Source organism: Bubalus kerabau, chromosome 11 (assembly GCF_029407905.1).
Source record: "Bubalus kerabau isolate K-KA32 ecotype Philippines breed swamp buffalo chromosome 11, PCC_UOA_SB_1v2, whole genome shotgun sequence".
NCBI classification, from domain to species: Eukaryota; Metazoa; Chordata; class Mammalia; order Artiodactyla; family Bovidae; genus Bubalus; species Bubalus kerabau.
The window spans coordinates 106486651-106513325 of record NC_073634.1 but is presented as its reverse complement, the minus strand read 5'-3'; the positions used below and the strand labels follow the sequence as shown (position 1 = coordinate 106513325).

The 26675-nt window shown below is 59.8% G+C and overlaps 1 protein-coding gene across 1 annotated transcript; it reads left to right on the top strand.

Annotated features, from left to right (window-relative positions):
* Nucleotides 1-1392: 1392 nt before the first annotated feature.
* On the top strand, nucleotides 1393-26139 carry QSOX2 (quiescin sulfhydryl oxidase 2). The gene is made up of 12 exons (XM_055541527.1): nucleotides 1393-1732; nucleotides 10504-10604; nucleotides 11996-12044; nucleotides 12571-12676; nucleotides 12811-12901; nucleotides 13641-13786; nucleotides 14991-15125; nucleotides 15364-15493; nucleotides 17615-17737; nucleotides 18648-18798; nucleotides 21912-22100; nucleotides 23813-26139. Exons 1-12 carry the CDS (start codon nucleotides 1393-1395, stop codon nucleotides 24355-24357), a joined length of 2106 nt encoding a protein of 701 aa, XP_055397502.1. The 3' UTR covers nucleotides 24358-26139.
* The last annotated feature ends 536 nt before the right edge of the window (nucleotides 26140-26675 follow it).

The following is a 26675-nucleotide window of genomic DNA, read 5'->3' as shown; positions in this document are numbered from 1 at the left end:
GCTGTCCTTCCAGCACACGCGCCCCTTCTGCCTCAGGGCCTTTGCACATGCAGTCCTCTGCCTGGGCTGCTTACCTCTCTTCTTACCTCTCATCAGCAGTCTCCCTCTCTGGGAGGACTTCCTGACCCCCTGTATACAGCAGCCCCACCCTACTCGACTGCTCTTTATAGCACTTATCTCCATCTCACAGGCTTGTTTGTTTTGGGTCTTTCTCCCGGCCAAGTGACACTTGGGCTTGGCTTTGTGTCCAGGGCTTGGTGTGTAGCAGAAGCCCAGCAAGTGTTAGCGCAGAATGAATGGGGAGGGGGCACACGTGCCTGCACCAGGGGGCTCTAGTTTGGATCCCCTTAACCAGGGTTTTCTAACCTTCGAAACATAAACAACAAAACCCTTTTCAGACAAAATCTTACACAGCATCCCACAATGCAAAGAGCAGAGGGATGACTGCATGGCTATCAAGTAGTTTGTGTTCAAATCGTATCATTTACGTATTTAACTGTTGATCCCCTGTGATAGCGAGGTGGCCTGGAACATGGGAATCTGAACTTCCAGGCCCACAGAGGACGGATGCTGACTCATGTCCGTTCTGTGGTCCACTTCCTTTCTTTTCTGTTTTCGGTCACACAGTTCAGAGAAAATCTGATATGCACAAAACAATTAGGAATAGCAATAGAAAAAACAGGTCTCGCGTTAAATTAAGCAAACAAATCATAGGACGCTTTCTTTCCTAGGTTTGCAGGGCAATCAGTCGTGAAGGTTCTCAAGTTTAGCTCTGTAACACATCCACGGGGTTTGTGCGGTAAGTTTTGCAAGTTTTCCAAGAGTCAAAAATCTCAGATTAAAAAAAACAAGGTCAGGGTTGCAGATCCTCCGAAGCCCCAGGTAGGGTTGCCAGATATAACACAGGAAGCCCAGTAAAATGTGAATTTCAGTTGAACAGCGAAGCGTTTTTAGTCTAAATGAGTCTCATTAAATTTGCATTCCATTTAGACTTAAAACACCTCGCTGCTTATCCGAAATTCACATTTAACGGTGCTTCCTGTACCTTCATTTGCTAAATCTGGCGACCCTAACCCGGAACGGGGTGGGGCGAAGGGCGGTTTGAGAGGTGTCTGAGCAGCCCTTGAGGGTGGGGGCGGGGACGTGAATGGGCGGAGCCTGGCCTCGATGGGCGGGGAAAGAGGGCGTGGTCATGGCGGGGCGGGGCAGAGCCTGGAGCTTGGGGTCCGAGGCCGAGGGGCGCCTGGAAGGCGGGGCCGAGACGCGCGGGGGCGGGGCCCGGCCGCCGGGGATGGGGGCGGGGCGGGGCGCTGGAGGCGGGGCCCGGCGCGCGCGGCGCTCGTGACGGCGGTTGCCAGGGTGAAAGGTCAGGCGCGGCGCGGCACTCCCAACATGGCGGCGGCCGGGACGGCGGCGTCGGCAGCGCGCAGCCCGGGAGCCCCGGCGGCGGCGGCGGCGGCGGCCGCCCGAACCCGGCGCCCGCCCCCGAAGCGGCCCGCGAGGCTGCCCCCGCTGCTCGTGCTGCTGGCGGCGGCGGCGGGGCCGGGCGCGGGCGGCGCGGCGCGGCTGTACCGCGCGGGCGAGGACGCCGTGTGGGTGCTGGACAGCGGCAGCGTGCGCGGGGCCACCGCCAACAGCTCGGCCGCGTGGCTCGTGCAGTTCTACTCCTCGTGGTGCGGCCACTGCATCGGCTACGCGCCCACCTGGCGGGCCCTGGCCGCAGACGTGAGAGGTGAGGCGCGCCTGGCGTGGGGGCCCGACCCCGGTCTCTGGCCTGCCGCCTCCGACCCCCGGATTCTCTCCTCAGGTCCCTATCCCCTGGCCCTCTGGAGGCACTCCGCCTCGGCGGCCGCTGGCCTGCACCCCGGGTTCATCCCTCGTATGACGCCCCCCCCCCCCGCCCCAATGGAGATCTGGGAAGTCGGCTGTCAAGTCAGGATGACAGGAACCCCTCTCCCGCCACCGCCCTCACTCAGCTGTGGACACAGATGCCTTCCTCGTTTGTCCCAGCCCTCCAGACCCTCTTGTTGAGTCTCTGAAAGCTTCAGTAACTACCTCCGCCCCAGGTCTTTATCCTAGCTGTGTCCTGACGTTCATCTCGTCCTCAGTAACTCCACCCGGCTGCCTGGAATCCCGGTTCTTTGAGGCTCCCGTTCCTGTCCCGGGCTGCTTTCCCTGTAGGTCGTTCTTCATTCTCCTTTGGTTTGGAGAGCTGAGCATATATGGTGGCTACTCAAAGAGGTTCAGCTGTGCTGGAGACTTCTCTGTGGAAGCAGAAAAAGACCTTTCCGCATTTCATTGGTTGGTTCCTTGTGCGTGGTCACGCAGCCTTGGACACCCACCAAACTTCTGGTCACGTTCCCACACTTTATTGACGCTTGGCACTTTCTCATCACGGTGTGAATTGCTAATCAGCCACTAAGTTCCTGGCGTGCTGTACATTGCACAGTTGTAGCCGTTTAAGGGTTTTGCAGCAGCCTTCCTACAAGCTGGCAGTGCTTCAGAAGAGAACACGAATTGCTCTGAAGTGGGGGCCTGTCCCCAACAAGAGCAGGGTTTGGCAGGACTTTGCTGAGGCTGAGCTGACCTCTAATTATATATTTCAGAGGGCGAGAGAGTAACAAATGGGCTCTCTTCCTGAACTGCAGTTTTACAGCCAACCCTGTTGGGATTTTCTCATATCTAGACAGATTCGTAAGGAAACTTAAAAAAAAAAAGTCTAAATCAGGCTTTTGTATGTGATTGTGATTATCTTTAGCGGCTTCTCTTGCCTCAAGGTATTGGGACTTCTTGATTGTAAAGCGTCTGTTCTTTCATCTAGTGTTTTCTTGAGCCTTCGCCGCTGGTCAGAACTGAAGTCAGAGACTTCATGAAATGGACGGTCTGCTCCATAATAGGTGTCCTTTAAGCCTTTGCTGTGTCATCAAACAAGTACTTTTAATAGTAAGAGGACTTGTCAGTTTTCTTTTGTTATTGGGAGGCAGAAACACAGATACGTAAATTTTAATGCTCGTTGCTCTGGCAAGACGTTGTCATCACTTGTTTTGTGCATATTTTGATTTTTTTCAGCTTACTGTGTGAAATACAAAAGTTGTAAATAGGATTTGAATATTGCAAACCATTGCGTGGTTCAACCAGCATGTAAGGAGCCTTGGACATTGTCCCTGCAACTCAGAAGGGAAGTTATTTTTGAAACGGAAAACTAGTGGTTGCTGAAAAAGTTAATTCAGGTTTCTCTGTATGTTCCCAGACGCACTTTTTGGCCAATCTGGTAGTAAAATCCATCACCTAGTGGTGTGATTAGCCTAACTGTTGGCTAAAGAAGATTATCCTAAGAGAGTTGGGGTTTCCCAGGTGGCACTTGTGGTAAAGAGCCTGCCTGCCAGCGCAGGGGCGTCAGGGACACGGGCTCAGTCCCTGGGTGGGGAAGATCCCCCGGAAGAGGGCATGACAGCCCAGTCCAGTATTCTTACCTGGAGAATCCCATGGACAGAGGAGCCTGGAGGGCTATGGTCCCTAGGGTTGCACAGTCAGACACAACTGGAGCAACTTAGCACGCACGCCAAGTTGGGCGTTCTGCAAGTGAAGGCAGGAAGAGCAGGCCTGAGACAAAAGGAGATGTGACTGAGAGTGAAAAACAGCTGTGGCTCCAAAGACGGGGGGAGGACGGGGGTCCTGAGAGCTGGACTGCCGGGGGCTCCCTGAGCACGAGCTCTGACTGGAGGCAGAGCCTGGGCACTGGGCAATGTCCACGTCAGGTCCCCAGAGAGAGCTAACCTGGAGACCTTGTGGGCCCAGGCCGGGCAGGCGGAAGCAGAAGCTCTGGGCGTGAGGCCTGGCCTTCTGTCAGCGTAAGCCCCAGAGGTGGAGGATCCCTGTCTTGGGGCCACTGACCACGCCAGGCACCTGCAGGAGAGGGCCTGAGGCTCGAGGGGGTGCAGGGACCCCACCCCCCCACCGCCGTGGCTGTCTGCACATGAGAACGCTCTGCTAGAGGAACCTGCTTCTTGGATCCTGGGCTCCCACCTGACTAACCCAGGGTCCTTCCCGTGCCTCGTCTCTGTGAAGTCCCTGAGGAGCGTGTTGAGAACTGCCCACACCCTCGCTGAGGAGGCGAGTGCAGCCCCTCCGCCCAGCGCCTTGCTTCTGCCAGGGGCCCTCCTGCAGGGGTGGGGGTGCCCAGTGCCCACACGGTCCAGTCTGAGCGCAGTCATTGCTCCCACTCTCACGGCTTCAGGCCCAGTCAGTCTTTTGTGAACAGGGGGTTCAGTGAGCCCCTGGGGCACGCAGACCTTGGCCTGGACCCGTCAGATGCCTCTTCCCTCCCCTCTTGAAATGCCCTGTCCAGCCCACTCAGCTAGTCTACCCTCCACTGCCACTCTCGACAGCAGCGTGGCTTCTAGAAAGTGGCTGGTTACAGTACAGCCCCGGCTCCCTGACTTGAGGTTGCTGGCTGGGGCTGGTCACTGAGCTGGAGGAGTGCCTGCTGCCCCCCGACCCCCCCACCCCCACCCCAGTGCCTCCTGAGTGGCTTCCTCCACTTGCTCAGAGTGGGCAGGGGTCTGCAGGGGGCCTGGGCTCCTCCCCTTGGCGGGGCCTCTCTGTACACAGCATCTGGGCACCTTTGTTTTCCTAAAAGATTTGGATTGAACTTGAGCTCTTTGCTGACGTTTTTAAGATTTTGAAAATAATTGTTTTTCCTTCTATGAAGGTGGCTTAACAAACAAAAGAGGTACTGTGGGTGCAGCCAAACGTCCTTCCAGCGTTTGTGTAGATCTGGCTTAGGCCTGTCACTTCTAAGTACTTCACAAAACAAACCCTGCTGTGCCCCTGAAAATCCTCTTGCCCGGAGCTGTAATGTTAGCGCAGTCTCTGCGCCACCTCCTTTTGAGGTGAGAACTGAGACACCTGGTGGGGGTGGGCAGCTGCCACCTGGAGACACCTCCAAGACAGCCACGGAGACTTCCTCAAGGCCCGAAGTGCCCGTCGGGGCTGCCGGGTCCTGGGCGTCTGTCCAGCCTGTGTCTCCTCCGCTCCGTCTTGCGGGGCACAGGGGGAGGTGTTCTGTCATTGGCCCCAGAATGGTTTTTTTTAATACAAGATCATTCTTTTTTTAATGTAATTTTGTTTATTTCTGGCTACCCTGCGTCCTTGTTGCTGCGCAGGCTTCTCTCTGGTTGCAGTGCTCGGGCTCCTGACTGCAGCGGCTTCTCTCGTTGCAGAGCACTGGCTTTCGAGCGCAGGCTCGGTAGTTGTGCACAGGCTGAGTTGCTCCACGGCCTGTGAGATCTTCCTGGATCAGGGGTCAAACCCGTGTCTCCAGGCAGGCACATTCTTTACCACTGAGGCACCAGAGAAGCCCGCCCCCAGAATTCTTGATGAGAGACTCAGACGAAAGCAGGACCTGGCAGGCAGCACCACCGCACAACACCCATGTGGCCACACCGTCGAGTGGCAGGCCACACGTGCCAGGGCCCTGCTGCGCGAGCCTGGTGCGTCCAGGGCTGGCCAGGCCCCCGCTTGCCTTCCACCCACCTCAGTCGCCAGCTAGTCTCCTTGTTCGCATGGCTGCAGGCTTCATGCACGTGAACTAGACCAGCTGATGGTCCCCACAGCCACTCCCTGTCCTCTGGGAGAAGCCGGGGGGCTGAAGGGGTGGTGTGCTGATGGAGCAGGACCCCACGTGGATCCTGGAGAGGCAGGTGGGCAGGGGCACGTCCCCCCACAGGGGCTCCCCCGCACTGAGATTTGTCTGTGAGACCCAGGCTTCACTGCAGCCGGACCCAGAGGGACGGCGCCGCCGCGTGCCCCTTGGGACACTGAGCAGAGGAGCCCTGCTGGCGAATGTCGCTGGCTTCACGGGCAGCCGGGGGACCCTGATCTCAGAGCGGTTCCCGCCCGCGGCCTGTGCTGCGCGCCCTGGCCCCAGCCCACAGAGCCGGCCGGCACTCCCACAGGTGCTGTTCACAGTGCGCATGCCGCAAGGCCTGCGGGACCACAGACAGTGCTAGCTTAAGCACACCTGCGTGCAAACACACCTGCGTGCAAGCACAGGGATGAGCAGCCCTGAGACAGTCGCGGCCCTCTGCCCCCGGAGGCTGAGGCAGAGCGCGACTCCAGGCTGCTCTGGGGGCTGGTGGAGAAGGCGCGCTCCTTAGCACGAGGCTTCCTCTCTGCCCAGGCCTGTGCGTCCTGAACTTGGAGCTTGCCTGAAAGGCCCTCTGCTCGGCCTGGAGGGCCTCACGGGGCCAGAGCGCCCTCCAGCGGCGCAGCGTGGGAGCGGGCGGCCTCACCCGACGGCCCGCCCTCCCGAGGGCGAGAGGACCCCGGGCCGCGAGGACGCAGGGGCGGGGTTCTCGGAAACCCGAGGGCTTAATTAATCTGAACTGTGACCGTTTTCTTCAAGTGATGGATGCTTTACCGTAAGTGTGACTTGTATAGACGTTCTGTTAGAACTTGCCGAGTAATGGTGGGAAGTTTAATCCTGTGAGGATAAATAATACAGTTACTGGACAAGGAAACCTGAGGTAAATTGCAATTCGCTGTGTAGACATGCTTGGTTATTTTACGGGTATTTTTTTTAAGTCCCTGATCCTAAAAATAGATGGGCTTGTGAGCGGAAGTGAGGAGCGCCCGGGGCTCCGCGCTGCTCCCCGCGGAGGCCCCGCGCCGGCTGGCGGCTGGGGGCGGCTGGTGCGGCCTCGTCCTGAAAGCAGGCGGTTTCATTCAGTCGAGGGCGCGTCCCTCCTTTGTGTGTGGAGTCCCAACAGGTGGGAGAGGCAGGAGGAGGGGAGGGCACCAGCTGAATGAGCGCAGACCCTGAAGCTCAGCCTTTGAAACGGTTTGCATTCTCCCTGGTAAAACAGACCAGCTCCCTTTTGTGCTGCTATGAAAGCCGCCCATCTGCCGGGATGCCTGTGGTGGCTGTTGGTGCCCCTGTCACCAAAATCTCCCTCATCTGCCTCCTTCCCGCACCGCGCAGGCGGCCTCTTTCAAAGGTGGTCAAGGGCCACGTGAGGCATCAGCAGGCCGGGCACCGGGCCCTGCCCCGGGCCGCCGCCTCGATGGGGTGCACACGTGCGGACCCCAGAGTCCTTGGGCCAGCAGGAGCTGTCCTGTCCCCACCGGCTTGCGGCGACCTGTGTGCGTCTCGGAACACTCTCTGCGTGTGTTCCCTGTCCATGTGGACCCTGTCCTTCAGAGGGGAGGACGGACAAGGCGCAGGAGTGCCAGCAGTGTGAACAGCTGGACGTGGGGGCAGGTCCTAGGAAGCTGAGCGGGACGCTGGGGTTGGCGCCCGGCAGGGCCACTGGGCGAGCGGCCCGCCGCGTGGAGGGCCAGCAGGTGCCGTGTCCAGAGGGCCCAGCCCCGACGGCCACGTGAGCTGCAGGAGCGGCTTCCAGCAGAGGCCCCTCGGCCTGGTCTCTCCGTGGACTGTCCCCGGCTGCTCCCTGCAGGACTGAGGCCCAGAGACTCGCTGGCCAGTGGGGGTGCTTGTGGGGAGGGGAAGCACCCCGTCTCGCTTCGGTGGGGCGGATGGGCTCTGAGGGGTGTGGGGGCGCTGGCTTTCCAGGGCCGTGGGCCGTTCAGAAGCTGGTGTCAGCTTGTGAGCAGGAGGGACGGCCTTCTGGCTGGCTTGCGCCCTGGGGCCGATGACCGGGCCAGACTGACCCCGAGCCGTCTGGGCTCCGGGGACGCGGCAGCCTGGCCCTCGCCTCACAGTCGCGCTGCCTTCCAGGGCACTGCCGTAACTGCCCCTGGCCGGTCACCGCCCGGGGGCTCGTTTTCTTCTCGTCCCCCTGTTAGGACACATTTGAAACTTGAGCCGAGGTGGGGCTTGTGTCCTCTCAGTACCACACGGGCCTGCTCCCCAGGCTCCCCAAGCTGAGTCCTCAGGGCTGTGCCTGTGTTTGACTTTCGCTTCATGACCATTAGTTAAGGGCTCAGACCCAGGCTGCAGTGAGCTCACAGACCTCACTGGGGAGCAACGCAGAGCGCTTCTGTGCAGCAGGAAGGGGAGCCTGAGGGCTTCTTGCCTTCCAGCATCAGCCAGCTCTGTCCTGGAGGGCTGGTCCTGCTGGCCGTGGGCTCGGTCCTCTCTCACCTCAGCCGGGTCCGTCAGTAAGCAGGTCGAAGGCGTGTGTGACTCTTCCTTCTGCAGTGATGAGTCATGCTCTTGGCTTTTTGAAAATTACACCCTGATGCTGACTTAGGAAGGACTCGGTGCAGGGAACCCTCACGCTTGTAAATTTACAAAGTGTTTCATTTACTAGAGATGTCCCAGGAAAGATCAGTCCAGCGTAAGTTTTTCTTAAACACAGAGCGTTTCAGCGCAGTTAGACTGATGCTGGGGCCCTGCTGCTATTTCAGGGAACACCTCAACTTTTCACTGTTACCCTGGGAATAAGCAGGTGGTTAAAAACCTGGGGAAAGCCAAGGCCTTTCTTTTCAAAGCCACTGGCAGGTGTACCCTATTTTTAAGGGCGGGGCCCACCTACTGGGTGCCTGGGATACTTGAAGGAGTTTGGGAGGCTGGAAAAGCAAAGCTGGTACCAAGTGTCGCCCATTTCTGCTGCTCTGCCCAGGGCATCTGTGGCCAGGACCCAGCGGTTCCCGGAGCCAGGCTGTTCCTCCCCTCCTCACCCCGAGAGGAGGGCTGGGCCTGGGGGTCAGTTGCTTTTCAGGAGGGGCACCTGGCTGGGGTGGCCTCGTGACCCTGAAGAGGAAGGTGGCTGAGCCCAGGCCAGTAGAGTGTCCGCCCGAGGGGTCTGTCCTGTGCTAGAGCGGCGCGCGTCGTGGGGGGACTCTGGCTGGGGGGCTGGGGTGGGGGCCAGGCCCCCGGGGGCGGTTTGGAGGTCGTGGCCGCCCCCATGCAGGCCTGCAGGCCGAGCCCGGGACGGTGGGGTGAGCCCCTGGAGCCTGCGGTGCTCCTTCACAGTCAGGAGCTGTTGAACCAGGGCCCGGGTGAAGCCAGCGCCCTCTGGAGTCAGGAGGGCTGCGCCCGGGCCTGGGGCCTCCTCTCCCTGGCAGCCCTGCTGGGCGCTGTTTGTGGCCTTCTGCCCCCGGAGTCCAGGGAGGTACAAACAGAGCAGGACACGGGTCCCATGGTGCACAGACGTGGAGCACATGCTCCCCACAAGCACCCTGAGCTTCCACTTTTCTACATTTCATAAGTAGCGCGTGCTTATTAAGAAAAGCAAGAATGTGGGGCCAAGTCCCACATGAGAGAGGCACCGTCGTGAGCGGCTCTGAGCGTCTTCCCTGTCTCTCTCTGTCTGGGCCCAGCTCCGCGGGTGCGTGGTGTCAGCTCCTGGAGCCGTGTTCCGTCTCCTCTCTCTCTGGTCCTGGAGCAGTCTTTTTTTTTTTTTTTTAAGATGGAGCAAAAGCTTGTCATGGAAATTCTCAGTAAGCCTTGATTCCCTGTGTTTGTGAGCCGGGGAGGAGGTTGCAGAAGTGAGACGCTCTGGCGGGATGGACAGGCGCTGAGTGGAGAGGACAGGGCTCCCTGCTCACAGTCGGCCGCTGGGTGGGGCGCGGCGACCCACAGCCGTGTGTCCTGCCCGCGTCTGCGCTCCGGCCTCACTGATGGGACGAGAGTGTTGACTGTTGTTCCTTAGTTCCTTGTAATTTGAGATTCCAGAAAGACGTGACCTGTGGTTCAGGAGGGCTCTGTGATTTCTTCCATCCTTTCAAACGCCTTCAGGATGAGCCGGCTTCACTGTGGCCACTTAAGTGGAGCACTGTTCTGTCATTGGTCGTGAAAGATGGAGCTGTGTGTTTTGTGTTTTTTTCACTTGATCTTTTGCTTTATGGTAATATCAGTAAATACTTTTTACAGTTGCAGAGGAAGAAGGCACCTATTTTTAAGCATAAGTGTAACATTAGGTGGAACAAAAGCAATCGTGAGTTGCCGATATACACAAGCCTTGGTGTCCGTGTAGTACTCAGGCTGGCCTCTCTCCTTCCTGGCCTGTCTTTACTGTAATTCTGAAGTCTTAGTCTTAAGCAGCACTCAGAGAAAACTCATTTGCCATGACTTGTAGCCAGGTGAGTGCTTTAGACTGGTGGTGTCTGTCAGAACTCACCACAGCTCAGGGACGGACAGTTGCAGGTTCCCCCTCAGAAGTCACCTGACCGCAGGACGCGGTGAGTGGGGCTCGGCCCGGCCGGTCCTCTTGGGCCTGTCCTGCTCAGGCACTGCTCTGCTGCCCTGTGTGCGCCCGACCGCCAGCCCCCCTGCTTCCCCGGCAGGCTGTCCCCAAGCCGGCCGAGGAGCCAGCGAAGGTTTGGGACTCTTACTGTCCCGGAGAAGGGAGCAGGTCTTCCAAAGAGAGACCCTCACCTGGGGGTGTTGGGGAGACCCTTCCTCTGAAGCTGGTGACTGAAGGTGACCCCCCGTCCTTGCCCTCGCTCGTGTGAGCTGCGCTTGGGGTCTCCAGGGCTCAGCTCCCCCAGTCCTCGCCAGGACGGGGCCCCTCTAACAGTCTCGCTCCTGCTTTTCAGACTGGGCGGCCGCCATCCGCGTCGCCGCCCTGGACTGTGCGGAGGAGAAGAACCAGGAGGTGTGCCGCGCCTACGACATCCACTTCTACCCCACCTTCCGGGTGAGCGCCGCGCCTCCGCCCGCCGCTCGCACGGCCGGGGGCTTGGGGCGGGCGTCTCCCAGCTCAGGGGCTTCTGTGTGCAGGGGTCACCTCTTGTTGCACCCCGTTGGATTGCAGGGTCACACTGGGACTGTGCACGCGCCTGCTCACACCCAGCGAGGCCTGCAGGCGCGGGAGCGGCCAGTGCTGCCCTGAGAGCACGTGCCCAAGTGAGGCGGGGCCCGCAGGTGCCCTGCCCGGGGCTGGGGGTCTGGTGCCTGCCAGCTGTGCCAGTAGCCGTGGCCGCCCTGCAGACAAGCCTGTCCCCATCTCTCCCGCTAGGGGGCGACTGGAACCTGAGCAGTGCACCCAGCTCTGTGTGTGTGTGCACGCGTGTGCCTGTGTGTGTTTGCGTGCACGAGCGTGTGCACGTGCCTGTGTGTGTGGTCCCTTGCCTCACTGGAGCGCATCCGAGGAGGGAAGCTGTGCCTTTGGAGGTGGCCTCGGGACGCTCGGGGGCCCCCGTCCCTCTCAGCCCTGAACCCGCGCCTGTGTGCACAGCGCCAGCTGCTTCTCCCCGTCATGCTGACCTGGTGACCTTGTGTGTCCGTCCCTGGCTGGGCCCTACCCGCCAAGGCGCCCTCCCCTGGAGCGCGGGTCCAGGCTTGGGTCCCCTCAGCGCGTTCCTGTTGGGTTTGCCTGTTGTGTCTCGGCTTTCCCCACAGGGCGCTGTGCTGTGTGTGCGGGGGCCCCCCCCTCAGCTAACAGGACGCTGCTGGGACCCCCACGCGCTGGGTGTGGCTGGGGCCCAGCCCTGGCGTGCAGTGCTGATGCGGGCCAGGGCGTGGCCTCTGTTCGGTCCTGGCCCATCTCCCGCTGTCCCGCCTGTGTTCTCCGGGCTGGTGTACAAGCCCCGTGTGTCTTCATCACGCCCCTTCATCCAGCTGTGAGAGGGGGTGTCGTCACCCCAGCCGTCACTTTCTCCATTGTCTTCACTGAGTCTTTCAGTGAAGAAGGTTTTTAATGTTCTCGTAAAATGCTTGTCCTCTGCTGGAAGACCCCTGTCGCGGAGCCTGTCTTCCTCCCGGGAGCCTGTGCGCTGGCGCACCACGAGCCTGGGGGGGCAGTGCCAGCCGCGGGGGTCCTGTCGGGGTCCCAGCCCTGTCGGGGCAGAACCCCTGTGTGCCCGGGTCTGGTTGGTACTGAGCAGCCCTCGTGAGTCTGGAAGAAACACGGCCTTGCACAGAGGCCCATAGAAGCATGGTTTCATCATCAGTCAGCGTGAAGTTCCTGGACTAATGAGACTGAAGCTCTCAGACATAATGGCCGTTTTGTTGCTTGAAGATTAGACGTTTACACAGGCGCCGGGCAAGGCTGCTTCTTACTTGTGTTTGTTGGTTTTTTCCCCTCAGTATTTTAAAGCGTTTACAAAGGACTTTACAACTGGAGAAAATTTTAAAGGTAAGGACACACACATCGTCTTTTACTCTCCTAGACTCCTGCGTCCGTCACAGCGCGACGAGGGCCTGGGCGGGCCTGCCCTCCCCCTCTTTAGCAGGTTCGCCTTGAGGCTGTCAGTCCTTTCTTCCCCGGAAGGGTTAAACAGCCACAGTTTCAGCAAGAGTGTTTGCTTTTGGCAAATACAGTGGTTAAATTTTTTTTAAGTAAACTTTTTTGAAAACAAAAGTTTGGAAAAGTGCATGCATCACAAGGGCCTCCCGGTGAAGTTTTGTGAGTGACCCCCGCCCCTGCCCCGGAGCCCACAGGTGAGGTCCGTCGTTCGGACTGCCTCTGAGCTGGCTGTGGATGAACACGTGCCTGTGGCCTGGCTCCACACCGGAGGCGCTGGGGCTCAGCAGTTCCCACACTGGTCGCCGTGAGGTGGTCTGTGCGTGACTCCACCGTGTGTGCCTCGCACCCTGGGGGCCCTGGGGTGGGGTGGGCGCTCAGCAGGGCCAACTCGCCTGTGACGGGGGCCTCCCCACAGGGCCCGACCGAGAACTGCAGACGGTGAGGCGGACCATGATCAACTTCCTGCAGAACCACACAGACGGCAATCGGCCCCCCGCCTGCCCGTCCTTGGACCCCATCAGGTGCGTGCTTCCGTGGAAAAGGCGGCACGTTTCAAGTTGAATTTAATTTTGTAGAGTAGAGATGTGCATTGAGTGATGTGGGCGCTGGTGTGCAGTGGCCTTGAAGGCACTAAAAGGCTCTGTCTTCTTAAAAGGCCCAGTGACGTCCTTTCACTCATCGACAAGCGAGGTGACCGGTACGTGGCTGTGCTGTTGGAAGATGACAGCTCGTATGTTGGACGCGAGGTACCGTCTGCGCCCCTCGTGCTGGCGCTGCGCTCAGACTCCGTGCCAGTAGCGACTTCCGCCTCGGCTCCTGGAGCGTGTGCTCTGCACTCATTAATTCTCAGAATTGCCCATGTGTTATTCAGCAGACTCACTAGAGAAGACTCGTTTACAGAGAAGACAGTTGGGACGGGGTGGGGGGCTGCCTCCCAGAGGAGACAGAAGCAGCTCCCGCGTGCCGCCGCCTCCCCTGGGGGGCCAGGTGGGCTCACGGCGGACGTGGTCCCCAGGACACACAGCATCCCTGAGGGTGTCCTCTGTCTAGTAGGCGTTATGGTCCAGACTCTCTCTGCTGTATTCTGGACTCCCAACTTTGCCAAATCCAGTGCCCTTCAGCTGCCTGACCGGGAGGGGGTGCTGTCAGCCTCCCAAAGCAGGCCCTGTGGGTGGAGCGGAGGCTGGGGTGTGGCCCCCACTCGCCTGGGGGTGACCAGCCCCGTCTGACGGGGTGGGCTTTGGAGGGGGTGTGGGGAGCACAGCTCTGACCCCTCTCAGGGTCTGCACAGCTGCTGCTGTTCCTGCCCTTGCAGCCCTGGGGGCCTGAATGTGCAACACAGCAGGGGTGTCAGTGGCGGTCGGCCTTAGGGAGCAGCTGAGCTGAGAGGCTGTTAGTTTCTGTAAGAAGGCACGCTCAGCAGCATAGCGTTTGCTGCGGACCCCGCCATCCACCAAGAAGGTGACGTGCCATCTTGTCGCCCAGGTGATCTTGGACCTGATTCCATACGAGGGCATCGAGGTGAGGCGGGCGCTGGGTTCCGACACAGCCTTCCTGCAGAAGCTCGGCGTGCCCTCCCTTCCCTCCTGCTACCTGATCTACCCGAATGGGTCACACGGACCAGTCACCATGTAAGTAGCGTCTGCTGCCCTCCCGCACCGCGTGGGCACTCACTGGTCTGGGGGGACTCACCACCTGGTCTCCAGAATAGAAAGCGGGGGGACCGGCTCTGGCCCCACACGTGGCGGTCACCTTGTGAGACCCACAGAAGCAGCAAGATGCTGCTGGCCTCTGCAGTGGGGCCCGTGCCCTGTGAGACAGGCTCAGCTGGAAAGGAAGTGAGTTGAGTCGAGGCTGGGAGGGCATAACGGGTGAGAGAGGGGTGCCTCCTGGAACCTGAGCTGCCTGCCAGGCCCCCGCCACAGCCAGTGGCCAGGGCCAGCCCCACCTGCGTCCATGGAGCTCTTGGTGAGTCACCACATGTGGACAGGGCCTCCCCCGCCCCAAGAAGTTCACTGGGGCACCGAGGGCACCCTACCCAGGAGCCTCAGGCACGTGTGGTTCCTTGGCTGTCTGGTATTTTCTAAAAAACAATGGAATTCAGGGTAAGCAAAGAGGTCTCTGGGGCTCGCAGAGCTGGGCATCCAGCTCAGCAGACCTCCCCTGAATACACCCCTGAATACACTGCCATCTCATTTCAAGGAAAAACACTTGTTTTACATTGCAAGTGTCTCTGTAACCTCAGAATGAAAAGACAGTGGATTTAGCGATAGCTGCTGCACCTTCTCTTTGGGAATGAAAACAGGCTCTGGGCCCTTCGGGTGACCCCTGAGCCGCCTCGGGAGGGTGGAGCCCCACAGTAGACAGGCTGCACCGCTGCGCTTGGGAGCCCCTCGCTGCCAGGCCCCAGACGCCCCGAGTGGAGCTGGCAGCCTGCAGGCAGAGGGTCTGAGGTAAAAAACCACAGGTTTGGACAAAACTGATCCTGGCAGGTGCTCATACCAACTGTCTGGGCCATCTTAACCTCCCCAGCAAACAGAAGTGAACCCTAGTGCTGCTCACACCTGTAGGTTGGTGCTGTTCTGGCTTTGCCTTATGTTCCCAGGTTGGGGGCCAGCTCCCTGAGGCCCAGGCTTTGTCACCGTTCTGCCCGCCCCCCCCCCCCCCCCCCCCCGCCTCAAACATCTGCAGTAAATGCTCAGAGAATGACTGGTCTGAGTGGACCCCATCACCCTCGAGGGGTGGGGGGCTGCTCTGACCCTCTTGCCCTGAGACACCTCCCGATGGGCCAGGCCCTAGAGCCGGCTTGAGCCTGCGCCTGCCCCCCTCTTGCAGTGGGAAGCCCCTCCGGTCGTTTTTCTCCTCTTACCTGAGGTCACTGCCGGGAGTGAGGAAGAAACCAGGTTCCCTGCCTGGGAGACCCAGCAGAGAGGAGAGCTCGGAAGCCGTGGTCTGGAGGGACTTTGACAGGCGAGTGTTCTTCCCCAGGAAGCTGCGGGAGCGGCCGTGGGAGGGGGTCCAGGCCCAGGGCTCCTCTGGGCGGCTTGTTCAGAAGCCCACCACCCGCCTGCTGGCCTCTTGGGGATTCTCCCTGTTGTCTGCTGGTGGGGTGTCCTGGGGGCGTCCCCCTCGGTGGGGTTGGGCTCAGGAACAGGGGGTTTCTAGAGAGACGGGTGGGTTCCCCTGACCTGGCAGTGCTCGCTCCCAGGTCAAAGCTGTACACGGCCGACCTGGAGTCAGGGCTGCACCACCTCCTGAGAGTGGAGCTCGCCGCACACAGGTCCCTGGCCGGTGCCGAGCTGAAGACGCTCAAGGACTTCGTCACTGTCCTGGCCAAGGTGTGTGGGCGTCTGACCCGGGGTGGGGGCCCTGGCCACAGGGAGCCAGGTGTGCCTGGGGACATACGTGGCAGGCACAAAAGTCCTGCCCAGGTGGAGTCCCTGTGTAGGGTGCTGGAGACGAGCGCTAGGTGGGGGCGTGTGGAGCAGAGAGGAGGGGATTGTGCAGGAGCGTGGCTTGGTGTGTTCTAAAGGGCTCGGTGGTCTAAAGGGCTCAGTGTGGTCTAAGGGGGGGCCAAGCCAGGCCAGTTGTGAGTGGGCGGCAGACAGCAGGATGAGAAGGGAGCATGCGGGGAGCAGGGAGTGGGCAGGAGGCCTGTGTGTCTGGGGGTCAGTGGAGATGGAGGGTGGCAGGCTTACAGGGAGGAAACGCCTGTGGCCGGTGCATTGGGTGGGCCCTGGGGGTGGGCCAGGTTGGCATGCCCAACGTTAGTAGTAGGTGGGGCAGGGGTGGCTTTGTGCTTGCTCGGGTCTAGAAGTGAAGAGCTGTCGGGCGGCATCCATTTCCTGCTGAGAACTCGGAGCTCCCGAGCTAAGAGTCCGGGCCCACGGTCTGTGGGCAGAGGTTCAGGCAGTCGGGTGTCCCTGCCCCCTGGGGTGAATCTGCACCCTGTTCCGCTGGCCCGGCAGCCCTGCTGTGGCCCTCTGCTCTCCGACCTCAGAGAGAGCCCAGGCCCTTGGGTCGCTCCCACCTGTTGGTCACCTTTGATCCTGCACTGCCTCGGGAGGAATCTGCTTCCAGAGGCCACTCTGTATAGCCTCTGACATGATCTGACAAGATCTGAGATACTGTTTATTATTGCCTGAGAGATAAGGAAACTTAGTTTGAAATGATTCCTGTAGCCAAGTGTGCAGCCCCAACACGTGCATGCACACACGCTCAGTCGTGTCCAGCTCTGCGACCCCATGAACCGCAGCCCGCCAGGCCCCTCTGCCCATGGGATTCTCCAGGCAAGATACTGGAGCGGGCTGCATTCCCTCCTCCGGGGGTCTCCCCCCCAGGGATCAGGCTCGCGCCTCGCACGCCCCTGCTTGGCAGGTGGGCTCCTTAGCAGTAGCGCCACCTGGGAAGCCCCGCTGACACAGCAACTCGGAAGCAACAATTCGGCTGGTCAGAGTTTACTTAGTAAGATTGTTTAAAAAATTAAAGAGCTAGAACTAATGTTTAAGGGAATAGAAAGCTGCATGGTGTGTTGCAAATGAATAAATGGAAACTGTCGAGATGACCTCAGAGGTCAGAGCTCTCGCACCATTCTCGTTCCTTTGAGAAAGTGCCCCCCTGACTGCCCAGCTATTAGCGCGTCAAGACGGGGGTCTCGCTCTGCGCACAAGTTCTTTGTCCTCGTCTTTTCTGGTGTCAGGCTGGAGGGCACGCACGGCCTATAAGATTAGCATAGCTTATTCTTAACAACTTGTTTGAAGTTTACTTAAACTTGAAATGCTGGTCAATTGATACTGATGCTCTATAACTGATGGAGGAAAAACCCAGACTTTGCAGAGTTGAAGACGTGGAGTTTTTGGTCCCAACGCTATCGTTAGGGTGGCGTCAGCCCTTAATTTGCACGTGTAATTGGCAGCTTCTGACCGAAGGTCCTCACAGGACAGCTGTGGGCTCCTTGCTCGAGGCTTCCCTGGCGCCGTGGTGCCAGCAGCATGGCCTGAGTGTCCATGTGCAGCTGAGCAGCGGGTGGCACTTGTTTGCACGGAAGCCTCGAGTGTGCACACCTCTCCAGTCCACGGGCAGAGCCGGTGGGGGGTGGGGGGCGGCTGGTGATGGCGGGGAGTAAGGGGAGCAGCGGATGGGTGTAAGTTACGCTGAGGCACGCGGACTGACTGAGTCGGCAGTGACTTCGGAGAGGCCCCCCGAGCCCTTGGCAGCGTGACAAATGAGGTCCTGGGTGGCCGTGGGCCTGTCGTCAGGCGTGAGGGCAGTGGTGGGGCTGGAGGAAGGGGAGGTGCAGCCCCCAGGCCGCCTCGTCTGTGTTCTGGAGAGACTCCCACCTGGTTCTCGGGCAGCCGGTGGGTCAGGTCGGGGCAGGCCTGGTCTCGGCCCCCTGGAGGCCGTGCCTGCCGTGGGGCGTGCTCCCTGAACAGTCCCTAAGCGTGGTCCTTCCTGCCCAGCTCTTCCCCGGACGACCGCCGGTCAGGAAGCTGCTGGAGATGCTGCAGGAGTGGCTGGCCAGCCTTCCGCTGGACAGGATCCCCTACAATGCCGTGCTTGACCTGGTCAACAACAAGATGCGGGTGAGGTGGCCCCCTTGCAGAGGGAAGTCTGCCCAGGAGCCCCTCGCCGCCCCCGTGTTCCTGGTCTGCAGTCCTGGTTTCCATGACGACCTCCCATGGCTCCCTAGGCTAGGGTCTCGGTCAGCTGACTGAGACGATGAGGGGTTTCCGCAGGGAGGTAGCACTAGGGTTTCTTTTTTAATTATTAGTAAACTCATCTATATCTCACACCTGAAAAAGGAGTAAATAAAGACAACATGTCCGGCATGGACGCCCCGTTGAGCTGCCTGGCCGCTGCATCTGCAGGCCCAGGGTGTGGGCTCCCTGGGGTCTGCTCTGGCCGCCTGACAGGTGCCAGTGTCTGGCCTGGCCTCCCCTCCACGGGCCCCAGGCCGAGTGACCGGAAGGTGGCTGAGAGCAGGAGCACGGCCCGGGGCCAGGCCTGCATGTCGCCTGCAGGGCCTGAGGGGCCGTTTGCAGCCCACACTCATGGACTGTTACAAGCTCAGGCCCATCAGCTCTCTGCTCGTTAAGTGAAGATCCTGTTTGTTCTAACTGAGAATTGTCTGACAATTGAATTCCTTTATTATCATTATTAGTCTTCTGTAAATCTCATTACAACTAATTCTAACCTGAAACAATGGCGGGCGTCCTGCATGCTTCCTCTTGCTGGTTCATCACGGCCCAGGTGGAAGCTTCCCTTCTCCCAAAGATGAAACAATTGGCCGCGGCTCCATGTTCTGAGAACTCAGTAAAATGGAGACTTGTTTCTCCGGTTTGTTCCTGGATTTAACCGTACTCGTAGTTGATAAAGTTTTCAGACAGATACTCCCTGTGTAACCACCATGCAGTTGAGACAGAACAGTCACCAGCTATTGTTAATTTTAACAATTCAGTATCTCTCCTTCTCTCCACACCCCTCTCTGCCCAGATTTCTGGGATATTTCTCACTAATCACATAAAGTGGGTTGGATGTCAAGGAAGCCGACCGGAGCTGAGGGGCTACTCGTGTTCTCTCTGGCAACTGTTCCACACTCTGACTGTTGGAGCCGGGACCCACCCGAAGGCCCTGGATGGCACAGGTGAGCAGCCGCCCTGCCCCGGGTCACCTGCATGGGCACCATGCTGCCTGCAGAGGGTGATGGGCCCTCGGGTGCCCGGGTCTGTGCCGAGGAGGACGGAGGCGTGCGTCTTTTCAGGAGCCCTGCTCAGCCCCTGCCCCAGTGCGGGAGGCACCCACATGTGGCCCATCCATCTGCCCTGGAGGCCGGGGCCTGGCTGACCCGCGGGCCGTGCATCTCAGGGCCGGGAGTGCACTGGCCAGGAATGCCTCTCGGTGTTGGCGCCTCTTTTTTTTTTTTTTTTGGCTTTAAGGAGTGTGAGACCCGTTTGGGGAGGTATGTGGTGTCTTGTTTATAACAAGTCACCTGGAGCAGTGCGGACTCCGTACACACAGCATCTCTGGGCAGGCGCTCAGGTGTGCCCTGGCCAGGGTCTTCCATCTCAGGTCCCCCAGAGCCTGAGGGCAGGGTACCAGCCAGGGCTGGGGTCTCCTCTGAGGGCTGGTGGGGGACGATGAAGGGCTGGATGCCCTCCCCAGGCTTGCGCCCTGCGTGGGTGGCGGCGGTCCCTTGCCGTGCAGCCTGCCCATGGGCAGTGGCTGTTCCGGAGCCCTTGGGGGCCTGTCCGTCACCTCTGCCATGTTGGTTCATTAGAAGGAAGCTCCCAGGCCCGCGAGGGGCAGGGGTGACACAGACAGGGCGGCAGCAAGTGGGGCCACGCTGTGTCCTTCAGTCACTAAAGCCGTGCTGGGCTTCTGGACCCTCTCTGGACCGTGTGGTGTGTGCCACAGTTGACGCAGGGCCCTGGCAGCCTTGCGGGTATCTGCTTATCTTGTGGTTTCGTTCTTTAATCATCACTGACATCTGTAGAGTCAGAGTGGAGTCCTTGGATCCACATGGTCAATATTCTTTCCAGTAAAATTGTAAAATTATTTTAGAGTTCCCCTTTGCTATGTAACAACAGACCCCAAATGCTATGGCTTGAACCCAGCGCCAGGTTTTTGCTCCAGGTTCTGGGGCTCAGCTCTTGGGACAGGCTCACCTGTGGGCCTGCTGAGCAGGTGGGAGCTGAGTGCTCTAGACTTGGAAGCGGAGGCCCCGGGCAGTGCAGCTCCCCCGGGGGCCAAGGAGGGGCTTCAGGGCCTGGGTGTCACTTCCGCCACGGCCTGTGGTTCAGACACCCCCGGCCCAGGCTGGGGGGGTGGAGGGACATGACCCACCTGTTGGGCGCAGCAAGGGGGCCTACGGCCTCTTAGGGCATCCCTGCCCCTCCTCACTTCCAGGGGGCGTTGGACGTCTACGCCCCGGGGCTGGGGGTGGGGAGGTGCTTTAAACCATGGCTTCTCTTGAGAATCACACAGAAGAATGTGTTGGGTGCATTCAGGAGGAACCTGGGGCTCCAAACAGCAGGTGAGCTCAGAGGCTTAGCGCTGCGGGCGGGCGCCGGCTGGGGCCCTGGAGCCTCCGCTGCCCAGACCTTGTGCTGACGGGGGACGCTCTGCAGAGGACACAGAGGTGGTGACCAAGAGGGAAGCCAGCAGCCGGGACGCTCTGGAAAAACGCCGCGGGGCTGCTGCCCATGGCCTGTGGGCGGCCGGGAACAGGCGCACAGCCCGAGAGACCTCGGGCGTCCGTCCCCTCAGTCGGTGTAAATGGAAGCAATATCCGAGGAGTCTGTCTCCCGCCGAGGGAATTGGGTCAGACTGAGACCCGGATTATGTCTTGGAAGGTTTTTCCTCTCCTTATTGCACGCTTAAACCCCATCGACTAAAAAGCCTGCCGCGCCTCTAATCCGCCCCAGGTAGGGTTTATGGTTCTTGTCCACTTTAAAGATTAGGGCGGCCCCAGTGTGCAGAGGTTCGGTGGGGACGAGGCGGGGAGGATTACCCGCCGGGCACGGCAGATGTCGGCCCAGGGCTCACGGCTGGGAGCGCAGCCCGGCCGCAGTGAGTCCTCAGCCTGCGCGGGTGGCCTCGCGCTGGGCGCCCCCGCTGCCCACGGGAACACGGCGCTAGCCGGTGGCCACGTGCTGCTTGGGGCCTTCTCTGAGGGATGCACAGGACCTGCCAGGCCGATGCCCCCTGGGGCCTCTCCCGGCAGGCTGGCTCCCCGGCTCCTGCCGGCCGTGGGGAGAGAGGGCTCCTGAAGGCCTGTTGTTAAGACGATTCAGTCTCCGTAACCGCATCTCCCCACCCCCGTTATTTTGCTGCCTTTTTTCTAATGCTGACGTCTAATCTGTTTTAATCTCACGGGTCTCTTGTGTGCACACTCAATCCCCCGCATTAGTTGTCTGGACAGGACTCTGGTCCCGCCCTGCGGCCACCCCCCGGGGCTCCTCGGGCTCATCCGTTCAGCACGGTGCGTGCTGCACCCTGATGTTGGGGGGTTGCTTTCTTCAGATGGGCTGCCCCCATCCCCAGGGCCTTTACGCAGGCACTGGGTCCCATTAGGGTCTGTTGACACATGGGCGAACGCCGTCTGTGTGGCTGGTAGATAAGAGGGTTTCCTCACACCGAGAGGCTCGGGCTGTTTGAATGAGGGCAGGCCTACACCGACCCGCTGCCTGGAGGCCCACTGCCTGGAGCCCGGCTGCTGCTGACCCATCCGGGAAAGACGGGCCACAAAGACCGGGGCTGGAGTCATGCCTGGAGGCACTTCCTAAGGCCGTGTCCACACTCGGGCTTGCATCAAGCAAGGATTTCAAAGCAAAACAAACGAGATTTCGAATGAGTAGCCGCCCCGGCCCTGGCCCAGCCTTTGGGGCTGCTTGTAGGGCAGGAGGGATGGCACACGGGATGTAGACTCTGGCCTCTGGGCTGGTCTTGGGGCTGGGGGTCCTGGTGGACCTGGCCACTCCAGGCCTCTGGCTTGTTCCCTGGGGACCAGCATGGGCCTTGGAGCAGGTCCAGCAGCTGGACACAGGCAGCCGCCTGCCCATGGGGTGTGCACGTTTGGTGCAGTGTCGAGGGTGCGCAGCAGCGTCTGGTGGCCATGGACACCTGGGAAGGAGCCGGTTTCTCCCCGGGGGCTGGCCCGCGGCCCGCGTCAGGCACTCGCTCGTCCCGGCTCCCCCGACAGCTCTGCTGACCCTGAGGTGCTGGTGGCCACCGTCGGGTGCCTTGGTCCCTGCACAGGTCTCGAGGACGACCCGCAGGCTGTGCTGCAGACCATCAGGAGGTACGTCCATGTCTTCTTCGGGTGTAAGGAATGCGGCGAGCATTTTGAGGAAATGGCTAAAGAATCAATAGATTCCGTGAAAACCCCGGACCAAGCGATTCTATGGCTTTGGAAGAAGCATAACCTGGTCAACAGCCGCTTGGCAGGTGAGCAGAAGCCACTGGGTGGCCAAGCCTGTGCAGGGCCTGATGTGGGCGGCGGGGGCTGCCTGCCTGCGGGGCCACGGCCGGGCCGTCTGTGCGGATCAGGTGTCAGTCTCCTAGTGACCTTGCCGGCAGCTGGCAGGCCACAGCCGTCCCCAGCTCCTGTCCCCAGCTCCCGTCCCCGGCCTTCCCAGACGCTCTCGCGCTGCAGGGCTCCCAGCTGTGTGGACGTGGACGTGCCCTTGCCCTGGGGAGCCTGCTAGGCCCTCAGTAAACGCAACGGTGGAAGACTGGGAATACAGTTCATTGTCAACAAGGGATTTTAGTGTCATTAAAATCTGCCCTCAGATCTTAGACCAAACTCCTCAGAGTGGTTTTGTTTGAAGAAAAACTGGGGCGCACATATTTTCTCAGAGTTAAGTAACTCAAACTGTTCCTAAATCACTGGCAGATTAAAATTAGGCTTAAACATAATCCGCCGAGAAATAAGTCTTAATAGAGATGAATAGAAAATGCCACTAAACGGTTGGTTTTTATTTAATCCACTGTATTATAAAAACATATTACAACTAAACCACTAAAGAAAATTGGTTTTTCTGGACGTGGGGCTGAGGGGCTGCGGGTCCGGTCACGTGGGAGTTGTGCCTTGCCCACGGCTGTAGGCGGAGGCCCATCTGCCATGGCCCTGGTAGTGACGGCTCCACGTCCAGGACGTCAGGGCCCTCCTGCCCCGGCTGCCCCCCGCCCCCCGCCCTCACAGGGGCCTCGTGGTGACCCCGTCATGGCAGCGCTCAGCCCTGGAGCTGCCAGCGAGACCCCAGCCAGGCCACCCTGAGCGGGCTCTGTGTGCAGTGCTGCGTGAGGGCAGCCTGAGATGGGGTCGCTTCTGTGACTCCGTGTGTCCCCCAGCCCCTCCGTCCCGCCTCGGGGGTGAGGTCTGTGTGGTTCTGTGGAACACACTCTAGCAGCCCCTCTCTGTCTCGGGGGGTATGTTTCCAGACCCCAAAGGGGAGCACCTGGGCCGTGAGGTCCTCATGGCCCTGTGGCTGCTGCCCAGTGCAGCCTGTCCTGAGCACCCCACTAACGAAGTGGCTCCTTGACGTGTGCGTCCAGAAGGACTGGGTGGCAAGGCGTGCCCGGTCAGGTCAGGGAGTCCCGGGAGCCCATGGGGCCACACTTGCTGCCCTCTGGGCCTGTGGGAACCCCGGGGTCCAGGGCCGTCACTACATTGCGAGTGAAAGGGAACCGGCGGCTCAGAAGTGCAGCTGTGCGTGCGGGGCCGCCCGGCTCTGCCTCCAGGTCTCGCCCCCAAACAACGGCTGACGGCCCAGGCCGTGCTCTGCCCGCGTGTGTGCTGAACAAGGGAGCGAGTGAGCCAGAGTGAAGGTGTAGGAGAGGGTCCTCTTGGAGGTCTTTGTACCCATGGGGCACCTTAGGGAAGGGAGGACCGCACCTCAGCATGGGCCAAGGTCAAGGGCGCTGAGCCGGGGACTCGCCCAGCCCCTTCTGGGTGTTTGGGGCAGGGTCTGGCCAGGGGAGTGGCGGTGCCCACGTGAGGACACTTCCTGTGCTGCGAGTGCTTCAGGGAAGTGGGCGGCTGTGCAGGGCAGGGTGGGAGGGACAGGGTGGTGGGTGGCGGGGGAGGGGGGGAGGCCCCCAGGGTGTGGGGCAGGCGGCCGGAAGATCTCTTCACCACGGCCCTCCTCCTCCTCCAGGGCATCCGAGTGAGGACCCCAAGTTCCCAAAGGTGCCGTGGCCCAGCCCAGACCTCTGCCCAGCCTGCCACGAGGAGATCAAGGGCCTGGGGACCTGGAACGAGGGCCAGGTGCTGCTCTTCCTGAAGCAGCACTATGGCAGGGACAACCTCGTGGACACACACTCCGTGGACCTGGGGGGCCCCGGCGAAGGCGCCCCGGCCCCGGGCGAGAAGCAGGAGGGCAGCCAGGCTCCCCCGGAGCAGCCCCCCGCAGACCACGGTGCCGAGAGCCTGCGTCCGCCCAGCCTGCTGCCCCCCCGGCCTCGCCTTTCCGAGAGGTCGCAGCCGGGCCTGGACCTGCCGCTCGGGAGCTGGGCGGGGGGCGAGGGCCGCCGGGGCGCTGAGGCGGCTGCAGCCTTCCTGGGCATGGGCTTCTCCAGCCTGGACATGAGCCTCTGCGTGGTGCTCTACGTGGCCTCGTCCCTCTTCCTCATGGTCATGTACTTCTTCTTCCGCGTGCGCTCCAAGCGGTGGAAAGTCAAGTACCACCATCCGTCCGTATAGGACGTGGCAAGACTGTGGAACCGCCTCCAGCGGGGCTGCCGCTGTGCTCTTCAGATCAGGGACATCGTCCACACTCCGGACTTGGCGGCCCCTCGAGGGGTCCTTCCGCTCCCCGCCTGCGTGGCCCAGATGTGTCCCCTACAGATCCTAGAGCAAAAAGACTCTGTTTTCACTCTTCCGGGTCTGAAAACGGAAGTGGGTGTCCAAGCCCCAGGAACAGGACTTTGCGCCCGCTTTCACCTCAAGTTCCTTGACTGCAGGGCCTCGCTCTGGGAGTCGGGGAGAAAAGCCCACACCCTCCCCCCGCCGCCGGGTCCCGCTGCCCTCTGCAGCTCCATGCCGCCCGCCACCCTCTGCGGCTCCGTGGAGCCGGGCTCAGTGATTCCCTGCGTTTGCGCCTCTCAGCTGCTGGTGGTCTCTGGGGCGCCGAGGCCGCTCAGGACCAGGAAAGGGAAGCCCCGAGTGTCGGGGGTGTGGAGGGGAGGCGGGCCCTTCGGGGGCGCTGTCTTTGTTGGTCAGCTTGGTGACACGAGGCTGTAAGGGGGTCCTAGTCTGTCTACCATGCGGACCCGGAGCGCTGAGCCCCACCGTGGCAGGGGGTGCTCTCTGGGGCCTCCGGAGGCACCCTCATCCTGTGCGGTCATCCCCCGGCACATACAAGTCCCTGCGAGAGCCCCGCTGTCAGTGGGAGAGAGATGGTGGCCCGCAGCGGGTCAGACTGTGGTCTTGGCCAAGCTTCATTTTCTGGAGCTGTTTCACCACAGGCTCCCAGGCTTTGATGATTTAATTGTCTAATGTTGAATGGTTTTAACACATTATTAAAACCCAAAAAGCTTAGAAGTAAATTTGCCTCTGAAAATGTAAACTAAACAGAAACAACCACGGCAGGGAGCATTCCCTTTGAGTGTGTGTATGTGTGTGTGACTTTGGTGGGTGTCACGGTGTCTCCCACCACGCCTGTTCTGCACTCCAGTTCCTGTGTTTAGTGAGCACCCTGACCGCCTGACAGTTTGGGGAAGAGGGGTGGCCAACTCCTCGGACAACTGCCTTCAGCTTTGTGGTCCCCTTCAGTGGGAGGTGTGACCCGAGGCCTCTGGGCAGGGAACGCTCCACTTCTTTGCTGAGAGCTTTCTTCTGTTGGACACTTTTTTTTTGGACACTTTTTAATCCCTGGAAGCCTTTGTGTTTTAAAAGCCACGGGCTTGTCTTAGTGGCTGAGCTGTGTGCCTGGGTTACTGAAGACACCTGTTGTTTCTTTTCAACTTGAAAACTGGGCCAATGTACACACAGCCCAAAGGAATATGCTCAGAACCATTAATTAAACTGCCTTTGGTTTGCGCCAAATGTCATTTTCTCCCCTAAGTATGTTTTCTCAACAGCAGGAACTGGGATGGTGCTGTGGGTGGGCGGTCTTGTGTACTTGACAGAACCCAGTGATGGGCGACATCGGCGTTCAGGGTTCCTGATAATATTGCAGGTTGAGGGGTGGCAGGTCAGGGTGGCCGCGGCACTGTGTCCCGTCGCTGCTCAGAGCTGGACGCTCCCTTAAGGCAAGGGTTAAGTTCTGTTTTCTAAAGTTGTAAGTATTGAGACTGATAAATATGATAGTTGAATAATTTAAATGTATATTTATTTTTAATGGAAGGATTTTGATTAAAAAGAAGCTAATTGACATGGAAATGTCACTGAAATTTCTTACCTGCAAGAAAAATAAACATTTTGTATTTAAGTAAACTCTAATGTGCACATTTTAAAAATAAAGAAATCCGATATTTGAAAAAATTGTAATTGTTTTGAAGTAAAACTAGCTCTACCAGTGATGGGGTGTCTGGCAAGGGTGTATGGACTGGACCTCTGAAATTTCACAATGTCCAGTATTGAATCAGAAACTCTTTGGAAGACAGCTCAGGGACAGGCAGAAGGTAAAAGATGGGAAGTCCCCAATAGTTGATCTTCTCAGGGCCAAGCTGGACTGAGGGAGAGCGGGACCACAGTCCCCCTCCCACAGAGGGGAAGAGGGAGGGGATGGCGACTGAGATGCCTAGGAATCCTGCTCACAGGTACTGCAGGCGCCAGTTCAGGGAACCTTGAGGACCCGCAGACCAGAGTGCCCAGCAGCCCCTCCCCTCAGCTTTGCCCCTGCACCTGCTTACTGCCCCCGGTGCTGAACTGTTGATTCTTTCTACCGCCTCCCACACCTTGTTTTGTGGTGGAGAGGTCTCCAGTGGTCAGTGTAGCTTGGGGGAGTCCTGGCTAAATTTTCTGTGAATTCACCTTTCCAGCTGGGCAGCAGGCTCAGTCGGGGGAGGTGGGCCGCC

Bases quoted from the DNA above. Each gene is read 5' to 3' on its own strand.
- QSOX2 (XM_055541527.1), top strand. From the start codon at position 1,393: ATGGCGGCGGCCGGGACGGCGGCGTCGGCAGCGCGCAGCCCGGGAGCC. The intron at 15,126-15,363 runs GCGAGTGTTCTT...GCTCGCTCCCAG, and splicing joins GTCTGGAGGGACTTTGACAG to GTCAAAGCTGTACACGGCCG. The intron at 15,494-17,614 runs GTGTGTGGGCGT...CTTCCTGCCCAG, and splicing joins TCGTCACTGTCCTGGCCAAG to CTCTTCCCCGGACGACCGCC.